General features: G+C 38.4%; 1 protein-coding gene across 2 annotated transcripts in view; it reads right to left on the minus strand.

The window, feature by feature from the left end:
- The window catches only part of BLK (BLK proto-oncogene, Src family tyrosine kinase), an 85404-nt gene that overhangs the window by 29065 nt on the left and 34475 nt on the right, over positions 1–21864 (minus strand). For both annotated transcript variants that reach the window (XM_072634399.1, XM_072634400.1), the window contains exons 2-6: positions 7215–7332; positions 5501–5552; positions 4402–4495; positions 1696–1794; positions 150–253 (exon numbers count right to left, since the gene is read on the minus strand). In XM_072634399.1, the coding sequence (XP_072490500.1) occupies positions 150–253; positions 1696–1794; positions 4402–4495; positions 5501–5552; positions 7215–7331 (466 nt within the window). In that variant the 5' untranslated portion in view covers position 7332. The remainder of the gene's footprint in view (positions 1–149; positions 254–1695; positions 1795–4401; positions 4496–5500; positions 5553–7214; positions 7333–21864) is intronic.

Consider the following 21864-nt stretch of genomic DNA (forward strand, 5'->3'; position numbering starts at 1 on the left):
CTTTTTCAGAGAAGGAAACATGGAGAAGTGGTGTGAGCAAGCTCTCACAGTGTTAAGGGCTGAAGGAGGCCCAGGTCTCTGTAGGCCTCTTGGCTCCCAATGCCATGCTCTTTGCCCAGCCCTGCTCAGAAGGCCTGCTTTGTCCTTACCTTTGTTTGTTTCACTCTCTCTAATAAGGAATGCACCAGTCTTGTTGACGGGGGCCAGGAGCGCCCTCTCAGCATCTCTCCGGCTAATTGTTTTGAAAAACCACCTGGAAAGAGAAGGGGGAAGGAGAGGATCCAGCAAATAGTAGCACAATTTTTCAGGGCTCTTCTCATTGTACCTCATGCTTTAGTGCTTCTCCCACAGCCACATCCTATATACTCAAGTGCAAAGGGGGAAAAAATCCCACAAAACCCCACAAAATCACTATTCATGAGTCTATGTAATACTTTCCTGCCTCCTGGGATAATATCAGTCCTTGAAACTAAAAAATATAGTCACAACTTGATTTGAGAAAGACATTCCATGTACAGGAACTTTGTCAACTTAGAGGCACTTTAAGGCAGGGAATGCTTTGGGCCAGAGCTATATACCTGCCTTCTGAGGAGTGTGTGTGTGTGTGTGTGTGTGTGTGTGTGTGTGTGTGTGTGTATGCATACCTATATATGTTGGCAGAACACATATATGTATATTAACACTCTTAGTAGTTGTGAGCTCCTTGAGTTGCTTGAGATAAGAGGTTAAGCATTTGCCCAGAGTCACACAACCAGTAGATGGACTTGAACACAGGTCTTTTTGATTCCAAGACATCTACTACATCACATATCAGACATTCAGTAAATCATCATTGAATTTAATTAAACCAAACCTTTATTGCTCAGATTTAAAATTCTGCCAATATCTGCCTTTGCTACTATGACTGGCACAAGTCATACTTAACATATGCTGGTTGTTGATTCGGCTTCTCGCACATCAGCAAATGTGCTACCCGAACATTCTAGTGTATACACTACCAAACCAGTAGGATTTTTAACTAGAAGAGGCTGGATAGAGGAAATTAGGGTTCCAGTTTGAACTCAGGCTTTCCCTAATTTTAAATCTGTTCCTTCATCTACTATATCGTGCTACTCCAAGGGCAACAAGGTAGTGCAGTGTTGGACCCGGAGGGAGGAAGATCTGAGTTCAAATATGACTTCAGACACTTTCCAAGTCACTTAAGCTTCTTTGCCTCATTTCTTCATCTGTAAAATGATCTGAAGAGGGAAATGGCAAACCACTCCAGCATCTTTGCCAAAAAACCCCCGAGTGTCACAGAGTCTCACATGACTGAAAAACAATAACTGCTATTTTTCTAGGCAAGGATAAGAATTCAAATTCCATGAAAATGACTATTCTAATAAGGAACTGTCTTATAAAGCCCCAGGGAAGATTTACTACGACAAGACAGTCTATAACATAGCCTCACACCCTAAGTTATGTCCCGAATTTCATAAGACCTATCTTTGTTCAGGAAGGAAGGGGGCAGGGACAGTTCCCATTCTCTACAGCTGGGCAGAGCAAGGTCACTTACTGAATATCACAGTGAACCATTATTGCAATCAAGATGGTAAAAAATACCCCAAACACCCCAAATCCCAATTTTTCCATTTAGCATCCGTGACACCCCACAAATGTAAGACTGTGCTAGCATTAGTATTAACGTGCACCTACTTTTCAATTTCCAGAGTCTCTACTGGAGCAACAAAATTACTGGGGACATAACCTTCCCTTCCAGTGACAAGCGATTTGGCCAACCACCAGTCTCCATTTCTAAGAGCAGAAAAAGAAAAAACACAAATATAATAAAAGTCCTATGTTCAGGGCTTTCCTATGAGGGAGCTCAAAACACTTTAGGAACATGATCTCAACTCTAAGAGAAAGGGAGAATAGAAGAGGTATGACAGACAGAATCATGAGCAGGTTTTAAATATTCCTATTATTTCTGATTTACAGAGGGGTAGGACATCCTGACAATTACACGTACATGTTTGGTACTCCTCTGCTCACCTGTTAATGAGCAACATTCGTGGAAAACTTGATCCTGATAGGAGAAAGGGAAAGAACTGAGGAAGAGGAGCTAGCCAGCCCCATGTATAGGACCTGCTCTGTCGCAAGGTTAGGACTTGAAGGCCAGACTTCCAGAGCAGTAGTCAGATGCAGTTTGGTTTTCATTATAAGATATGAAGAGGAAGCAATGCCGCTTAGAGGGAAGGATTGCTAGATTTGAGTCAGAGGAAGGCTCTTCCACTCACTAGTTACGTGACTGGGCAAGACTTCTTTCCAAGACGTCAGTTTCCCTCACTAACAAAATGAGGAGGCTAGACTTGATCTCTCAGGTCCTTTCTCCGTCTAAGATCTATGATCCTAAGTTTCAAGTGTAATAAAATGTTATTTACTTTCCTTCTTAGAAACTTGGTTAAAATGACATGATCAATCGAGTGACTCCACATATGAAGAAGTAGCAGCAGAGTACAGTGCTGAATGTGGAGTCAGGATTTGGGCACAGTGGACAGAGCACTGAGCCTTGAGTCAGGAAGACTCATCTTCCTGAGTTCAGATGTGGCCTCAAACATTTACTAGCTAGGTGACCCTGGGCAAATCACTTAACCTTGTTTGCCTTAGTTTCCTCATCTGTAAAATGAGCTGGACAAGGAAATGGCAAATCACTCTAGTATCTTCACCAAGAAAACCCCAAATGGGGTCATGAAGAGTCAGACACAACTGCACAACAAAATCTGGGTTTGAACACTCACCCTGCCTCTCACTATCTGCGTGATCTGAGGCATGTCACTGGACTACTCCTTGCCCCAGTTTCCTCTTTTGTAAAATGCTGGGGTTGTACTAGATGATCTCTGAGGTTCCTTTTAGTTCTAAATCTTGGGTCCTATTTTTTGCCATAGAAGTTGACAGATTATCTTTTGCATTGGTAAGAAGTAAAAGAGTAAAATTTGAAAAAAATAAATGAGCAAAAAGGTCAGATTGTTTTATTTTTATTTTTTAAAAAGTGAAATTTATTGACATACAATAAAACATGCAATCTTTTACGTTTTTACTTTTAATTTGTAGGTCAAATTGTTTTAAAAAGCAAAAGAGATTCTGTACACACCAGACATGTCTGTGACACATTTTTGTGGAATCATTCATGAATATATGTGAGTCAGAAACTTCTGGTCTGATTCCAGATAATTAGAGCAAAGCCATGGGGAATGTGGGAGAGCTGTCTCAGGAGCTCACCAAATACAGGCATGTCAGGCTAAGTGAGCAGTCCTATAGTATATGGGATGTAGTACAATGGTAAATGATAAAGCACTCTGGAGCTGACCTTAAGACAACATGAATGTTGCCTCTATAATATCCAGGCTCTTTATTCTCACCTAAAGTGGATGTGGAGAAAAAAATAATAACCAAGGTCATTTGGAAGAGCAAAAAGGTCAGGAGCTTCAAAGAAACCAGGAAAAAGAGATGTAAAGAAAGTAGATACAGCAGTATCAGACATTAAGTTACGTTATAAGGGAGAGCATTGTTGAAGTATAAAAAGGATAATTTTGATTATTTTAAATCAAACATTTTTGTGTAAATAAAACCTATGTAGCCAAGAATAGAAGGAATACAGAAAATTGGGGGAAAACTTTTATAGACAATCTCTCAGATAGGATGTGATTGGGTTGGAATACTGTTATGGTGTAGGAAATGATGAGCTGGTTGATTTAGAAAAACATGGAAGACCCATGAAGGCAGATCTGCCTTCAGAGAAACAGATGACAGGTAGAAATAAATATAGTATGCTCTTACATATGTAAGAGTATGAGTGTATGTAAATGTATGAGTGGATAGGTGTATGTGTGTGTAAGTCTATAGATATCTTAAGAATATGTATATGTTTCACGTTTATTTGTGGCCTTCTTTAGGGTGGGGTGGGGGAGGGAAAGGAAAAATATGTAAAAAGAGGATAGCAGGGAACCAAAAAAATAAAACCAGCAAGGAAACAAAGAAAAGCTGGGCAGGTCTGAAAACAAGGTGTGGCATTTAGTATATAGGTTTTCTTCAAATGGAAATTTATTGTTTTATATTGAATCCTTTCTTATGGTCTGCTATGTGCATGGCAATGTTTTTTTTTCTTTTCTTATTTTGTATTTAAGTTTAAAATAAAAAAAAAATACAAAAAAAAGTGGAAGTGGAACAAGGAGAAAATTCAAACAAGATGGTAGAAATGAGTGAATGAAAACCAATCCCCCAGCTAGACTCTGGAGGACAAATGGTGGAATACTTATGCGACATTAGAGGAATATCTCCCACCCCTCAGCTCCCTTCCCCCTGCAAAGGTGGGGTAGGTCAGTAAGAGACTCTCTGTGTGGAATGGCATTCTGAGAAACATACTTTATCAAAATTTGCAGCTTTTCTCCCCTCACCACCTTCAGGTCTCGATCATTCACAGCTTCATAATCCCACAAGGCAACCACATAGTGCTTCTCTGCAATAAAGAAGAAAAAATAGCAGCTCTCTAGCGTTTCTGGAGCTACAGCAGTAAGGCAGAGTGAGCCAACAGATATGAGGAAAATCAGGAAAAGGGGCTTCTAACTAGAGTCATGGTCAGGATTCGGCTCCAGGAGAACTCTTTCAGAGTTGTGATAAGGATGCAAAGAGTCTTCAACTAGACTGGGTGATTAGAGCTTTTCCCGGGGTGCTGAATTTATAGGTTGATGAAATTATTTGCATTCTTTCAACAGAAAAAAAAATTACAGAGTGAAACACCTAGATAGCCTCTTTCCCCCAAAGCAAAAAGTACAAACAAAAAGTTCCTAAAAGGCTTGCTTCCTTCCCCACCCCTGGGGCACATCAACTGAGCTCCCATCTGGTGTGGCCTCCTCTTGCTCCCTTTACACCCGCTTCAGAATTGGCCTTGCTGTGTCCAAAGGCTCTCTCTCCATTGAATTTCCTAGTTTGCCTCAGAATTGCACCTTGCTTTGTGCCCTGTGCTACCTATTCTACCACCTATTAAGAGGTTTCTGCACCTGACATACACCTGGTCTCTAATTTTGGCTGGCACAAATTTGGACAACTCCATGCATTTTGGCCCCTGATTCATGTTTTCCGCTAATGTACTATCTCTCAGTTTGTGATGTGCTGCCCTCTTCTGGAGAAACCCAACCTCTCTGGAATACATATTTCTCACTGTAGGAGCTGGATTATACCCATTCAGATCTTCCCCTATGAGGACCAGAAAATCCTGGAAAACTGTTTTCCTTGGACTTAGAATAGTGTCTCTTCTTCAAGTAGATCAGAAATCCCACAATGAGAATTTGTATTGAGTGCTCAGTGTCTTGGTTATAAATGGAACCTTAGGAAACGTAGAGGATTTGGGTTGAGGCCAGCAATGAGACTCAGATTATTATCTTCCTCTAATGCTGAGTGCCAAAAACAGAGACAGAACAACACGATAACATAGTGACCAAGCTACAAAAACCAAGACTCTTACCTTGATCAGGACTTGGAGCAGGGGTTGGTGTAGTAATGTGATTGAAGACGACCTTTGATAAAAACAAAAAGCCCAACAGTTAATTCACTTTCAGCAGCTTGAGCAAGCATTTATTAGGTATTCACCATGTTTCAGGCCTTGTCCTCAGCACTGAGGATACAAAGAAAGACAAAAACAGTTCTATCCCTCAAGGACCTCACATTCTAAAGGATAAAACACACGTACAAGGTAGATATACACATATACAGAGTAGATGGACAGTGATCTGACAGGGGAGGGCTCTAGCTACTGGGAAAATCAGCAAAAGACTGCTACAAAAGCTGGATTTTGAGCTGAGTCATGCAGGAAGTCACAGAATCTAAGAAGTAGTAAAGGTGAGGAAAGGAGAACATTCTAGGCTTGCGAGACAGTACAAAGGCATGGAAGCTGAAGATGAAATTTTGTTTGCTTTGTTTTTGTGAGGAGCACAAGTAGTTAAGTTCAATAACTATGGGTTAGATTTTCTCTATGCCTCAGTTACACCTTGGGAGCAAGAAACACATCATAAAGTTAAATGCCACCAACCAAAGTACAGTAGAAGGAAATCAACTCTGTAGTCAGAGGTTCAGGATTCAAATCTCGCTTCTGGGACGTTGGGCAAATCACGTAGCCTACCTGAGTCTCAGTTTTCTAAAATGATCAGGCTAGACTATATGTCCCTTCCAGCCCTAGATCTATGAGTCTACAAGAGTGAAAATGAAAGACACGAAATAGCAAACAATGAAAATAATAGTTGCCGTTTATATTGTATCTCCTGCCCTGATGCCACCTGTTAATCCTCATGGTCGTTTGGAGATGATCGTGGGATCTTCAAGGCTCTTCTATTCACAGGCTCTAGCAGATTCTACTAAGCTAAAATGGTTTTAAGTAAGGAATGGATGGCATCTTTTGTGTCTGTCTTCTAAACACCATCCTAGCTCAATGTGCAAAGATTCTCTACTAAACCAGCGGATGAATTTTTTTTGGCCACAGATATTCATGTGGACTGTCTATTAAGGCACAGATAATTTTTGATCTGTATCAATGGAGAGAGAAACCATACTAAAGTAATTACTGATCTTTGGAGAATGGAAGTAATGGTAGGTATATATGTATGTATGCATGTATATAGAGACATACATATGAATATGTATCCATATGTATATATACACATATGCTTATATATTTATGGATTGTTGAAGGCATAGTATGGAGGTAATAGTAGGTATAGATATGTATATATGTGTGTATGCTATATATATATATATATATATATATATATATATATATATATATATATATATACAATGGCAGCTATGTGTATATGCATACATACATACACATTCTGCCATATCTTTCATATTATACTTTCAAGGAGCCATAAAGGTTTAAGTATATATGTATATATGTACATATATCTATGCTTTCTCTATATACACCTATATATCTGCCATTGTTTCTATACTATGCTTCCAAAGATCCACAAGTATCTATACATCCTATATATACATACATATATATATTCACATATAAATAAACCTGCTTCTGGAAATACCCCTAAAAGGAGGGAGAAAGATCTTTGGTGTTACTAAGAAATTCCAGTGAGTATCACGATAGGGTTGGAGAGGTCTTCCCTTCCTCCATCTCTCAGCTTCTGACTCAGACTTGGAAGTCAGGACATAGCTAGTTCACTCACCAATGGAGGCAGAGGTGGAGGAGGTTTATTTGGGAAGGCGATCGGAGGCTCCTTCTCAAAATTCCACCAGTTCTTTCCTTTCTCCTTAGCCAGTTTTTTGCTGCTTATTACTCCCATCCTGTTATGATAAAAGGGCAGATAACAAAAATATTAGTCTACCAGAGTGGATGCTCAGTATTTCTGTCCACAGGCGCCACTAACCTCCCCAAAGATCATCCATTTAAGATGTAGCACTGAGCTGGGAGGGATTCTGGAGACCAAGATTCAAATCCTGGCTCCATCTCTTTTAAGAGCAGGGAGAACTGAGGCCCAAAGAGGGAAAGAGACTTACCTAATGTCACATAGAGAAGTTAGAGAGAAGAATCAGGAATTCCCTTGGAAATCAGAGTCACACTGGGTCTGGGGCTGACAAAACGCTTTCCAATACACAATCTTTGAAAGGACACTCCACGATTTATGGGAAGGGCACTTAATGCTGACCTTGGAGTCAGGACAACAGGGTTTTAGTCCTTGACTCTTCCACTGAGTGGCTATAAAACACTGGACAAGTCAACATCTTTGGGCCTCGATTTCCTCTTTTGTAAATTGAGAAGATTGGATCCAGTGTCTAGCAAGGATTCTCACACTTCTAAGTCTCTTATCCTAGGAACCACAAAAAAGCTCTTTCATTTTTTAATCACTTGCAGTATTTGTTCTTTTGAGCATACTTAAGGTGCTCTTTTTTTTTTAAAGGGTAAAGGTGGTTGAAACACACTTCATCCGGATTACACACGTTCATTTAAGACTAGGATGATTGTGTATATTGGAGAGAATAATAAGGTCAGTAACAAATCCCTTTCAACATATGTTTACTCTTTGAGAGCTTTGGAATAAACGCACAATATAATCTCACCTATGCCCAAACCACAACCTTGAAGCTAGATCCCAAGGCCAAGGATTATTATCTTTACTTCACAGATAGGGTAATGGAGATGCAAAGAGTCAGTCAGAAAGCACTAATTGAGTATATTGTGTAAAGAGGAATGTAATATCAAAAAGTTTACATTTTTTGCATTTGTAAATACTGCTACTACTACTATCACCATCCCCACCCCCACCACATTATCTCTTAATATGACTATTATCTTTGATTTTCAAAGCACCTTTCATTCTCACAACAATCTTAGGAGGTAGCTGTTATTATTATTCCCATTTTACAGATGAAGAAACTGAGGTTAAAATGCATTAAATGATTTATCCAAGGTTATTCAGCTAGTATATGTCAAAGGTAGGACTCAAACCCAGGTCTCTCCTAGCTCTAGGACCAGCATTCTTTACACTTAAGCTTGTCTGCCTCTGATGAACAGGAGACTCACTACCTTACAAAAGCAGCCCATTCCATTTCACAGGCCAAGAGTTCTGAAGTGGGCATGTTCTTAAAATAATAGGAAGGCTTGGGTACAGAACTTTAGAGCAGCAGCCTAATAGCAGAACCTGCAAAAATAGTCATTTCTGCATTATCCATTTCTCTTTCACTCTCTGCCTCCTGTCCTGAATTCCTGGCTCATAGTTCCTTAGCTCACAGATTTAGAGCCAGAGGGAAACCTAGATCTAGTCTAATTCTTTCATTTTATAGATGAACAAAGTGAGGTCTAGAGAAATTAAGTGACTTGCCCAAGGGCACATAGGTGATCGATTAATTGGGACTTGACCTTCTGACTTCAGATTCTTTGTTCTTTCCATTGAAGCACACTCAGTACCGAGGGCTTAAAAATACTCTAAGAAGTGGAGTGCATCTAGGCTTTTTAAAATTCCAAGTTCAGTGCTCTGCCACAAAGTAGTGATATGACCTAGGACACATTATATGGCATCCCTGCACATTATCCACATCTGTAGAATGAGGATAATGCTACTTGATAGTACTCACTTCACAGGCTTGGGGTAGGAAGGTGCTTTGAGGTGGACAAATCTTACAGACAAGTGGACTGGCATTGAAATTATGACTATACTAGGCTTCCAGCCCTTAAAAGGAGGTGAGCAACACCTAACTGCCCCTAAAATAAATGATATATATCTCTGTTCAATTGTTTTCAGTCATGTCTGACTCTTCATGCCATTTCTTTCTCTGGCTCATTTTACAGATGAGGAAACTGAGGCAAACAGGGTTAAGTGGCTTGCCCAGGGTTACACAGGTAATCAGTGTCTGAGGCCAGATTCAAACCCCGGAAGATGAGTCCCAGCACTCTATCCGCTAGTACTACAGTGAAATAGTCTAACTGCATAGAAAGTGAATGAAAAGATCTAATATTATCATATTGTATAGTACAGATAATGTATTTTGTTGTTCTTTTCTGTAAGTGACATTGAAATTCCAAGAAGATAGTAGTAATTGAAGACTAGACTAGTCAGGGAATCCACCCTCACTGACCCACCCCATTCCTGCCCCCAACCAGGTCATGAAGAAGGCCTCAAAGATGAGGATAAGAATTCTGATAGGCAGAGACAGTAGGATCAAGTTTCTGGGAGGCAGCATAGCATAAAGATAATATGAGGGATGAGCCTAGGGCCATGGTGAGCTATGAGTAAAATTGATACTAGAACCAGTATTGGACACTCATCATTTGCAGCCTAGGTGATCATTCAGATTCCATGAACCTTAGTGAAATCCAGAAAGGTCAGGCGAAATCTGTTTCACTAATAGGTAGCAACAAGGAATTCTGAGCAGAGGTAGCCAGGATTGGTGAGAGGGGTCACTTAATTAGGCATGCCCTTGGAATGCAGGTCACCATCTTCCTCAACCCTGTTGTTGCCATCAATACTACTGACTCATACATCAACAATCAGTCTAATAGCAAGTGAGATAAAATGGAGATTTATGGTTTCATGTAGAATCCTTTATTATGTTCTTCTGTGTATATAGAAATGCTTTTTCATATTTAAATTCAGAATAAAATAGGAAAAATCAATCAGATCAAAAAGCATTTGTTAAACACTTAACTATGTGTTCTAGGTATACCTGTGTATATCCTAGGTAAGGAGGATACAAATGCAAAGAATGGAACAGTTCTTGAGTCTGAAGAAACTTACTTTCTAACATCATGGTCATCATAAACATTCTGATGACTGGAAGCTCAGTGAGGGCATGGATTATGTTTTTATTTTTTTTTGTCCAAGCATAGTGCATTGCATATAATAGGTAGTTTATAAATGTTTGTGGAATAAATTATGTCTCTTTGATTCATAGAGAATTTTTTTGAGTATAATACCCCATGATGAAAAAAAAAGCAGTTACTGAGCAGTCATAACAGTTCTAGTTCTCCTGTTTCTTTATATTTTATCAGTTTCAGATTGGGTGGTACCAGGAAACATAAAAATAGATCGAAAAAACAACAACAAGGTTGCCTCCCAAATTTTTAAAATTTTCGTAGTTTTAACCACGGCTGCATCCAGAAGTTAATAATAACTTCTCACAGTAATAATCACATTTTATCTGCATCAAAATGCATCAACTCATTTGGTCCCACTCACTGTGGGTGTTCCCCAAGGCTCTGTCCTGAATCCTATTCTCTGCTTTATATTATTTCATTTGGTAAATTCATTAGCTCCCATGTGTCTAATTATCTTTCCTTTCACTTTCAATCTCTCTTGATATGTATTAATATGTTATATAATTATATTATGTCATATATTGAAAGAGACAGTATTTTATACACACACATGCACATACATACATACAAACACACATTATATGTACATATGCATGTGCATACATACATATACACGCATGTGTGTGCATGTGCACGTACGCACACACATAATGTGTATGTATATATGTACGTGCATATATACACACAATATACATATGTATGTGTGTGTGTGTATTTATCTGTAAAATCATCCTTCCAGTTACCCAGGCTTGAAATTTCAGTATCCTACTCATCCCCCATATCCAATTCGTTGTAAAATCTTGCTCTTTCTACCTTCATAAAGTCTTTCATTTATTTCTCCTTCATTCCATTCACATACCCATCAATTTAATATAGATTTTCACCACTTCCTTATCTAAACTACTGGAGTAGCCTTCTAGCTAGCCTTCCTGCCCCAAACCTCCCCACTCTACTCCATCCCCTACTCAGCTGCCAAAGTGATTTTCCTGAAGAGTACGTCTGACCATGTCACCCTTTCTGTATTCAGTAAACTCTGGCATCTCCCTAATACTTGAGAGATAAAATACAAAATCTTCCCTTCATCATTTAAAACTATTCACAACCTGGTCTCTTCCTAGCTTTCTAGCCTTCTTACACTTCTCTCAATGTATTCTCTGCCCCTGCTCCCCACTTGGAGATTATCTTCTGTCTACTCTGTATGTATCTTGTACATGCATTGTAGCAATGGTCGTTTGTACATAGTTCTTTACATGTCACCTTCCTCATGAAAAAGTGAGCTCCTTGGAGGGCAGGGAGAGGTTTTTTTTTTTTGCTTCATTTGTATCTTTAGCATTTAGGACAGTGCCTGAAACATAGTATTACTTGATAAATGCTTGTGGACTGACTGATCCTCATGACTGTCATGGTGGGGCAGAAAGTACAATATAATTATCTCTATTCGACAGATGATTGAATTGAGACTTAGAGAGGTGAATAACTTGCCCAGTGTACCAGGGCAAGTTGGTTACCCATATAATCCAAATCCAAGACTTTGGGCTTTGAGTACTTAGCTGTTGTCTCTACAGCATCCTTCTCCATCATAAATCCTATCTCACCAACACCTGACCCCCACAACACACACAGCAGCTCTTCTACCCTTAGCTTTCAGACTATAATTAGCATCTGCTTAACATGATATAATGGAGAATATGAGAGAGAGAGAGAGCTGTTTGGTGCCCCTATCCTAGCCTTCACTGGGAGCAGGAAGATCAGCATTCATCCAGGGTACTAGATGAAGAGCCAGAAAAATGGTATTTGGGGTGGAGGGGTTGGGGGAAGGGTGCAGCTACTAGGAAACATGTGAGTCACCAACCTGTATGCTTCTTGAAGCTCTGCATCTCTTTTTAGCAACTGATATTTCCATAATACTTTGTGGTTTACAAACTGCTCTACATTATCTCACTTGATCATCACCTCAACCCTGTCGGGGAGATTATACCTTCATTACTTATCCATGAAATGGGAGCTATAAATCGCAGTTAGAGGTTAGGTCAGGGGTGGGGAACCTGTGGTCCTCAAGGTCCTCAAGTGCTGCCTTTGGTTGAATCCAAACTTCCTCTGAATCAAAGGGCCACACTTGAGGAAGTTTGGATTCAGTCAAAGGGGTGCACTTAAGGACCTATGACCTCCAGGCCATAGGTTCCCCACCTCTGGGTTAGGTGATAGAGTCAGATCCATGAAATCCAATCATGTATCCATTGGAGTGCCTTCTCCTTTAAATCAATTGCCTTAAGCAACTGCACATATTACTGAGAACAGTGTTGAGGGAGATAAAGAGAAAAGTAGCAATGACTTGTGCCAGTTTAGTTGGGAGAATGGAGCACAGAAATAAAAAGAGATGCCAAAGATGCCTTAGAGAGTCCACTGGAGTTTCCTCCTGGATGTTCCCAGGCCTTTGGGGCTATGGGGAACAGGGAATGAAGAATGTTCATTAGAGTCTTTAGGGGTACCAGGCAGTAGAGATAGGGCAGGTGTATCATTACATGAGCCAGTGAAATTATGACAGGGAGTAGTCTGTAGTGAGATAATGTGTCATGAATGTAGGCAGAGAAGACCCAGGGAGGATGGAATGCAAAGGCAACTGTAGACCTTTCTCTCCTTGCATAACGAATGGGGGGGAGGGGGTTATCCACAGTTGTCTCTGTTGGGCCCAGGGTGGAGGTTTGAGCTGCTTCAGAGCTAGAACATGAGGTGTACTAGTAGAGGAAAAACAAGTGATGCTAAAGTTATGGTCAGTGTCAGTCTACAGATGTCCTTCTTAATAGGAGGGCCTGAGCTCCATGTCCTAGAGCAGAACTGCCCAGCAGCATTCTGTCCTCAAGTACTTTACAATTTAGTAGGGAGACAAGACTCAGATACATATTATTCTGATACGAGATTTCAAGTACTTTGACAAATCTAAGGAAGAAAGGATGACATTCAAAGGATTAAGCTGTTTCATGGTTCCCCAGGTCAGATCTCTGGAAGGCGTGGGGGTTGAGGGAAGACTTCCAGGAGGAGATAGATTTGGGTTGGACCTTAAATGATGGGTATAATTTCAACAGGCAGAGATGAGGAAAGAGGGAGGCGATTCTAGGGATAGGAAAAGAAAGCACTTTTTCACATGATCCTCCTTATCCTATAGGTAAAAACCTCTCATTCTGATAGTAAATTGAGAGTAAATTCAACACACCCACTGGAAAGAAAACAATAGGAAGGATGAACAGTTTGTGTATGATATAGATGGAGTGGACAGGAGGAGGAATTTGAACAGTCTCTCCTTATATTGGCTAGAAATCCCTAGTCAGTTCCCTTCAAACCCAGCCTCCCATTTGCATTTTTTCTAGTACTAAGAATCAAAAAAGTGCCTCTGGAGTCAACAACTGCATAGTATAAAATGAAGGATGGTGACAGAGAAGGCAGGTAAAAGTGAGTACTGGAGAGATGTTTGAAATGGAGGAAGGAGTTGTCTATGGGTAGGGCGTTAAGAGAAAATTGGATTTCAAGATTCAAAAAATATTAGTACTAGAAGAAGGCTTAGGGAAAATCTAGTTCAACTCTCTCATTTAACAGGAGATTTTAAAAAGGTTAACTGACTTGTCCAGGGCCACATAACAATATGGCAGAACTGAGACTAGAACCTGTTTCCAAACTCTAAGGCAAACATTCTTTTCACAATTCTATGTTACTGAGAAGCTAAGGAAGCTGGCTCTGGGCTAAGAAAGGAAGGAAACCTTAGGTTTACTTTCTGAGATGGAGGAAGAAGTTGGGTCAGATCCTGTCAGTCAGGCACGCTCAGGTCTTTGTGTGTCTTAGACAAGGTTTACAAATAACAGGCTCTAGTCTACCCGTTGGCCTTAATTGTGTAAGAAGAGAGTTGGATTATGAACCAGAACCAACTACCATGGACCACAGAGAATAGAAGTTTATGTACGTTCCTTTTGCCTTGCCTTGGAGAGTTAGGGGACTTGGGCTTAGAATACCATATATGCTATCTGATATGGTAGCTTTGACAGACTAAGGGGTAAGGGCAGTGGCATATCCACAAATAACTATGATGTAAAAAAATCAAAAGTGTCATTAAACTTTTAAAAAACTACATTTATAAAACAAGATGTTAAAACGTCCTTTTGGTTTTATCTTTCTCAGATACTTATTAACTCTGTGGCCCTTGACAAGTCACTTAATATCTCTTGAATCTCAGTTTCTTCATTTATAAAATGAAGGTATTAGATTTGATGATCCTTAAGGTTCCCCCAAATCTATGATCCTACATTCTATGATCATCTGATCATACCCTACCCCTCATCCCATTCCCTCTTGGTTCTGTGCCTAAAGAAAATAAATTCTGAACCATCTTATATTTTCCACAAAGAATATGTTAATGATGGGAGAAGATATAGTATGATAAAAGGCACAGTTTTTTGAACCTTAATGTTGTTTATTTTGTAAATGTAATTTCTTGCTGTGTTCTTAGTCTCTTTGTTTATTCACAAGCTTTGAATGGATAAGAACCAGGAATAATGGGGAGTGTGTAATGTTGTTCAGTCTAAAATGTGAAGATGAATGACCCTCGATGCTTGAAATATTCTCCACTATACTGCAGAACACCTTGGGGAACTGTGGTTAGAGAAGTATTCCTTTTTGGTCTGTCTACAGAATCACAGACTGTCCAGGGTTGCAAGAGACCTCAATGGTTACCTGGTCTAACTAATATCCCTAAAAGAATCCCTATGATTACATACTTCACCCATGATTATCTAGCTTCTGCCTGGAGACCTCCAATGAGGGGGAACCTCCTACCCTTCAAAGCAGCCCATTCTCTTTGGAATAACTCTCATTTGTCTATTTTTAACATCAAGCCTTAAACTTGCATTTTTCCATTTTTACCTGCTGCTCATGATTCTACCCTATCTGTTGTGGTGAATACAGCAAAGAAAGTGAAAGATTACTGACCACATGCCAAGACTACTCTTCAATTTCAGAGGTTCTTTTTCTCTCAGGCAACAACAGAGAAGTCAATCAATAGCTTGGGGCCCCTTTGGAAAACATTATGCTTGGTTGCATGAAAACACAGTAACCAAAGCATTAGAAGGTTGTTCTTCAGATGCACCATTAGGCACGTAAGCACTGTGTGCGTATTTTGAAACCTGTCCCTGTGGTGGAGGTTTAGAATTCGTAGGAACCTTAGAGTTCATTGAGTTCAAACTCTTTAGTAGAAACAGCATGATAGGGTGGGAAGGTCACTGGTTTAGGATATGGGTTCAAGACTGCCTCTGGTGCTTACTACCTGTGTGATGCTGGGCTCTACATTTCAGTGTTCTCATATGTAAGATAAAGGGACTTCCTTAAGTAGCTTCCAATGTCACTTTTAGCTCTTATCTTAAATATAATATAAAATACCTCTTTTTATAGAGGAGGGAATTGAGACTGAAGATTTCCCATATTGCACAGCAAATTAGTGAATTTTGTTCCTTAAGGAATTATGTTGTATTAAGAAAATTCAAGGTCATCTAAAATCAAGGGAGAAAGACATTTAATTGGTTAAATTTCCCTCTTATTCCATAGGCAAATGGCCTTCTTCATGACTATTCTAAGCCTATTCCTAAGACCAAGGCTACTTGGTCCATAAGTCCCAGGACTAAAATATAAATCAAATGAAGGCTTAATAATAATAATTTAATCATCATCATCAATAAGTTCAGAAAACTTGGTACCTTACCTGGCTAATGAACCTCCCAATACATTCCTTTTCCTCTACCCTATGTACTTTATGTCTCTAACTATTCAGACTACATTCCTTGTTATTGCTGCAGGTGAGAATTTGCACTATGACTCACTGAAGAACTGTAAGAATGCTTCACTCTCTGTTAGACTGTGAGCTCCATTTCTCCAGTGCCCACCATAGGAGCCTCCCTGCATACTGCCCATGCACAATCAGTGCCTGTGGAATTGAACTGAACCAATTCCATTCTTGAGAATTCCCAGTTCACTCTGCAAGTAATCCTTAATTCTTATAATGAGATTTGAATCAAAGTGCTCTGACTGTACCAGAGGCATCAAACACCCTACTCATGGGCTGTATGCCTCCACAGTACTCCTGATGCCAAATAAGATTAAAATGTAATTGGAATGACTCTTAGGGAGAGGGAAGGGGAAGGAGATTGGGGATACTATGATAATGTAAGAAAAAAAATCAACAAAAATTTTTTAAAAATTAATTGGGAAATATTTAATTGAATAAATAAAAAATACAATAAAACATAGGTAACATTACATTTTAAAACTAAGTCACTATTCAGATGGCAGGGTTAGTGGCTTTGTTTTCATTTGAATTTGACCCAAGTGTAAATTTGATGATACAGATCATCAGGAGACTTCCTATCTGATCCCTTTTTTGTCTTTTTCCTTCTTTTCATAAAAATTTCATATATTCTATTCAATTAATAAGCATTTATTTTCTTCTTCCTTCCTACCTCATTGGGAGCAAAAAAGAAAAAAAAAAAGAAAAAAACCTTATAAAAAAACATGAATAGTCAGGAAAACAAATCACCACATTGGCCATGTCCTACAACATAGATCTCATTTTGCACCATGAGTTAATAATCAACTGTCTGCCAGGAAGTGGGAGGCACTCTTTATCATTGGTCCTATGGAATAGTGGTTGGTCATTGCATTGATCAGAGTTCTGAAGTGTTTCAAAGTTGTTTGTCTCTACAAGGTTATTGCTGTTGTAGAAAGTGTTTTCCTGGTTCTGCTCATTTCACCCTGTATCACTTTATACAAGTCTTCCTAGGTTTCTGTAAAACCATCTTTCATCCATGTGTGTAACATGATAGTATTCATTACATTTATAAATCATAATTTGTTCAACCATTACCCAATTCATACCCAGTTCCTTAGTTTATAGTCCTCTGCTACTACAAAGAGAGCTGCTGTCAATGTTTTGTACATATGGGTGTTTTTCCTCTTTCTTTGATGTCTTTGGGGTATAAGATCGCTGCTCAAAAGATGAACAGTTTAGAAATTTTTTAGGCATAATTGAAAATTGCTTCCCAGAATGGTTGGATCATTCTACAGCTCCACCAATAGTACATTAATGTGCTCTGCATTTGTCCTTTTCCTCTTTTTGTCAACTTAATTTGATAGTGTGAGGCAGAAACTCAGTTGCTTTAATTTATGCTTCTCTGATTGTTAGTGATTTGGAGTATTTTTCCCCCTTATGACTATCTAAATATATAGTTTGAATTTCTTTCTCTGAATTGTGAAGTTGCATCTCCCTAGAAGATGGTGTTAGAGGCTGGACTGGCCAGTGATCTGGGGGGACATTGTTATTTCCAGGGTTCTTTGTTTCAGGCTCTTGGGAGAGCCTGAAACACATGAGCCACATAATGATGGTATTCCAAATATTAACACTTGCTTTTATTTCATTTATTTCATACCTCCTTCTCTTGCCATATATCTTTTTGTTGTTATCTTTCCTACAACTTCTTTTTTTCTCATTTGGTCTGTCAGTAGTAGTATAACTTATTTTTGTCTACAAAGGATCTCCATGTTGTTCTTTGAGTAATGTATAATTTTGGTTCCAAGGAAATCATGGTAGTCTATGATTTGCAGCCATATTATATCATAAAAAGTATATTTGTGTTAAAAAACATTCTTTATTTGTTTCAAGGAGAAGATTGGGGTCACTGAATATCCGGAACAATTTCACAAATATAATTTAGTTTGTTTTCTTCCTCCTATTCCGTTCTGGGCTCAGTCCATTGACCATCAGCAATATTTGTCTTAGATCTGTGCTCTGATAGACCAGCTCTATGGGATATTCATGTAACTACACGTCATCCACCTGATAATAGGGTTTCTTCACTCCCTTTGTGTGTGTGTGTGTGTGTGTGTGTGTGTGTGTGTGAGACTGGACCCTTAAGTGACAACAGATCTCATTTAGGAGGCTCTGTAATGCTATAAATACAATGTCATTCACAAAGAGGACCATCTGAAGGGAATCTGTCATTTATTGAAACTATGTTGGACATTCTTCATGACACTGGCGAACAGCTTTAGCGAGAGTATGTCTCTCTGTTCTTTCCTTCGGTTGATATTAATAGCCAGAGGACCAAGAAACAAAGTTATCTCAGTTGCTATCCCTATCAAGTAATTTGGTATAATTGTAATGTAAGTATGGAAGCTCAAAGATTTCCTGAAGATAAAAAGGTAGCTATGGGTAATTGTTGGCATTTTGTTTATTGATTTTTTTTGCAGTGATGGCATCAATGATTTTTCCTATCATTCAGTATATTTCCCTTTCCCTCCCCCCAGATATCTTGAGAATGGATCCATCAACACCCTTAAAAGTATATTGTTTCCAGTTTAATCTTCCTTAGTGTGAATTTGATCTAGTCCATCTGTTTTCCCCATATTTCTCTTTGTTAGTGCCATAGTTACTTCTTCTTGTAGCATGTTGGGCTGGGGACTGAAATGTTAGAGACCACTGTCATGACAAAAAAAAATAAGTGTTGTAAAAATTTTGAGAAATCTTTTCCAGTTTTAATCTTTTTGCTATCTTGCTTTCAGTTTCATCCACCAACCTTTTAATAAACTTGATTTTCCCCTAAATCTTTTTGCTCTTTTATGAGATGATACTGCTCATAATTTTTACTATCTTCTGTCAGACTTTTCAGTGAGTAGACATTCTAAACAGATATTATTACCTTAACAACTGGGTAGCTAGTTGATAGCATCTCTAAACGTGTAGTTAGGAAGACCTGACTCCAAATATGACTTCAAGCTACCTATGTTATCCTGAGCAAGTCACTTAACCGGTGACTGCCTCAGTTTCAACACCTATAAAGTGGAAATAATAATAACACTTGACTTTGCAGGGTTATTATGAGGATCAAATGAGATAATATTTGAAAAGCGTTTAGTACAATTTGGCACATAGTAGGCATTTAATAAATGTTTCTTTTCTTCCTTCCTGGCTGCCAAATTTCTGCATGGCATTTTGTCATTTTTGTCCTCTTTGAGCATGAAGGACAAGAACTAGATTTCTTCTTGGCAAAAAGATTTACTGTTTGAGGTGTTTTCTATGTTCTTTGACTTCTTAATTATGGGATTTTTCTTACATCACTTAAGTTTCTATTATTAAAAGTAGTGATGATTCATGTTGATGCCTGTTCCTTTATCCATTTCTCTTTTTTTCTATCATCAATAGCTTGTTTAAATAGGTTAGATTGGGATGGTTTTGACTATATGTTATTTTGAACAATTTTTATTGTTTGCTCCAATTTGGTGTTGATTTTTATTTTTTCTTTAATAAGTTGATGGTCTAATTGTGCACAGACAGCTAGGTGATTTGGAAATGATTTCCACATTGGTAGCTAGTCATTTTCTGTCATGATGTAGTTAATTTCAGTTTTTGGTAATGTCACTTGTTGTTTTCCATGTTTAACTTGCCTCCTATTTTTCATTGCTTCATGTTTATGATGCCCTCTCAATCTTCTCCTAGAAAAAAGAATTCTTCATACATAGGCATGAAGTTTCTTTGTGGCCTATGAGCCTTTGACTTCCACCATTTATTAATTGTTTATTAAGTCATATTTACCAAATATTTTTCACTGTCCTTCTTTATGCCTAACTTTGTTCTGAAATCCTTAAATATTGAAGTATAGGTTGTTCTGATTTAGATAATCTTATTAGATGCTTCATAGCATTTTTTTGCATCCTCATCTTTTGCAAACGATGAATATGCTTGAACAATAATTAAGTTCATAGTGATCTTTTTTTTTTTTAACGTTCATTATGAACTTGACAAGGTGAGAGAAGTAAATGTTCCATGAAATGAAGTTTCTTGTTGTCTTTGGACACACAAGAAAACTAACCCACAAACTCCTTTATTTTCTTTTCCAAAGAGAGCCTTATGAGATCTCTCCATCTAGCCATAACTTCTTTATAGTTCCTCATTTCATTTATTGTAAGAACGTTACATATTGTAAGTTCTTACAGCAGTATGCTGTGGTATAAGAGGAGAGAAGCAGATGAATTCAAGAGATGCTAGAGAGTTAAAATAAACAAGATCTGGCAAATGATTTAATATGGGAGGTGAGTCGGTGACAAGCTGCGTTTGACCCCCTTTTTTAAGAACCTAGGGGACCAGAAAAGTGGTGGTACCTTTGCCCAATGTAGACTCAATGATCACTGTACAATATCTCACTTGAAATTGTATTCATTAAGTTAATATTTATACAACGTCTAAAAAGTTTTGTGATCCTTAGCACCTCCTCCCCTTTCTCAATTACTCTGATACTTTCTCTGCAGAAGTAGAAGGACTTCTACAGAGTCCTGGTGGCCATTTTGTCATTTTCTTGCTTTTGTGAATTTCCATGGCCAGAAATTTAACTGCTATATTACATGACAGACCATCAAGTACTTCCTTAGTGACATATACCTATACTTCCATCACACCAGCCAGTGCCCTAGGACATCAAATATTATCAACTTATAATTGCCAGCCATGTGACTTTGGTAAGAATAACTGGTGGTAGTAGTATCACATTTTCTGAAAATGGATTAATTCATACATTGAAACCACATTAAAGTTTTCAATTTTAAGCATAAATAAAGCTTTTCTCCCTTCTTTAGAATACAGTTAAGCAACTATCATTTGAGAGGCTGTTTTATGATTTCAGCAGAGGGGAAAAAAGTCTATATCGTCATTGTTACGTTTGTCTTTTCTTAGTGGGGTGTGTGTGTGTGTGTGTGTGTGTGTGTGTGTGTGTGTGTGTGAAAGAGAAAGAGAGAGAGTAGAGTGGAGTAGATGGATTTGGATTCAAGAAATGAGAGAAAGGGGATATCGAGAAAATCAATATTTAATAAATGAATATGGACTTTTCCTCACAATTATGTTAATCACCAATACAAAAGTTTTTATTTGGTTTTTTTTAAAGTTCAAATCAATCCTTGTTACTATGCTATTAATTTTAGCAGTTGGTGTTCATTAAGGCTTTTGAGACACTTTTTCTGTATCATATAAAGTCATTATCTGAATCATCATGAAATATTATTTCCTCTGTTTCATTCTTGAATTCTTGCTTTGGAAATTTTTCCTCTTGATAAAAGTTTTTCAGATGGTCTTCAAGTTTTTAAGTTTTTCACTAGCAGTGGCTACTTCAGAATCAGGTTCATTTAGCTGAACACAATTTTTGTAAATCAGTCAGAAATCACACAAAGTCTTCAAGCTTTGTGTGCACTGGGGAATCCACTAGGAATCTCCTCTTGATGGCGGATGTCAGTAGGTTTCTTAATTCTTGTGTTATAATTAGGCATTGTAGAAGGAATCTGAGTCAGAAGATTCTTCATACTTAATTAGCCTGGTCCTTAGAAAGTAAGCATAGTCTGTTGCATGGAATGTACTTAAAGTCATTCCTCAACGCATGGTAGAACCTGCTAAGAACTATGATTCCAATGACAAAGCGTTTCAGAACTCA

The sequence above is a fragment of the Notamacropus eugenii genome, chromosome 1 (assembly GCF_028372415.1).
Source record: "Notamacropus eugenii isolate mMacEug1 chromosome 1, mMacEug1.pri_v2, whole genome shotgun sequence".
NCBI lineage: Eukaryota > Metazoa > Chordata > Mammalia > Diprotodontia > Macropodidae > Notamacropus > Notamacropus eugenii.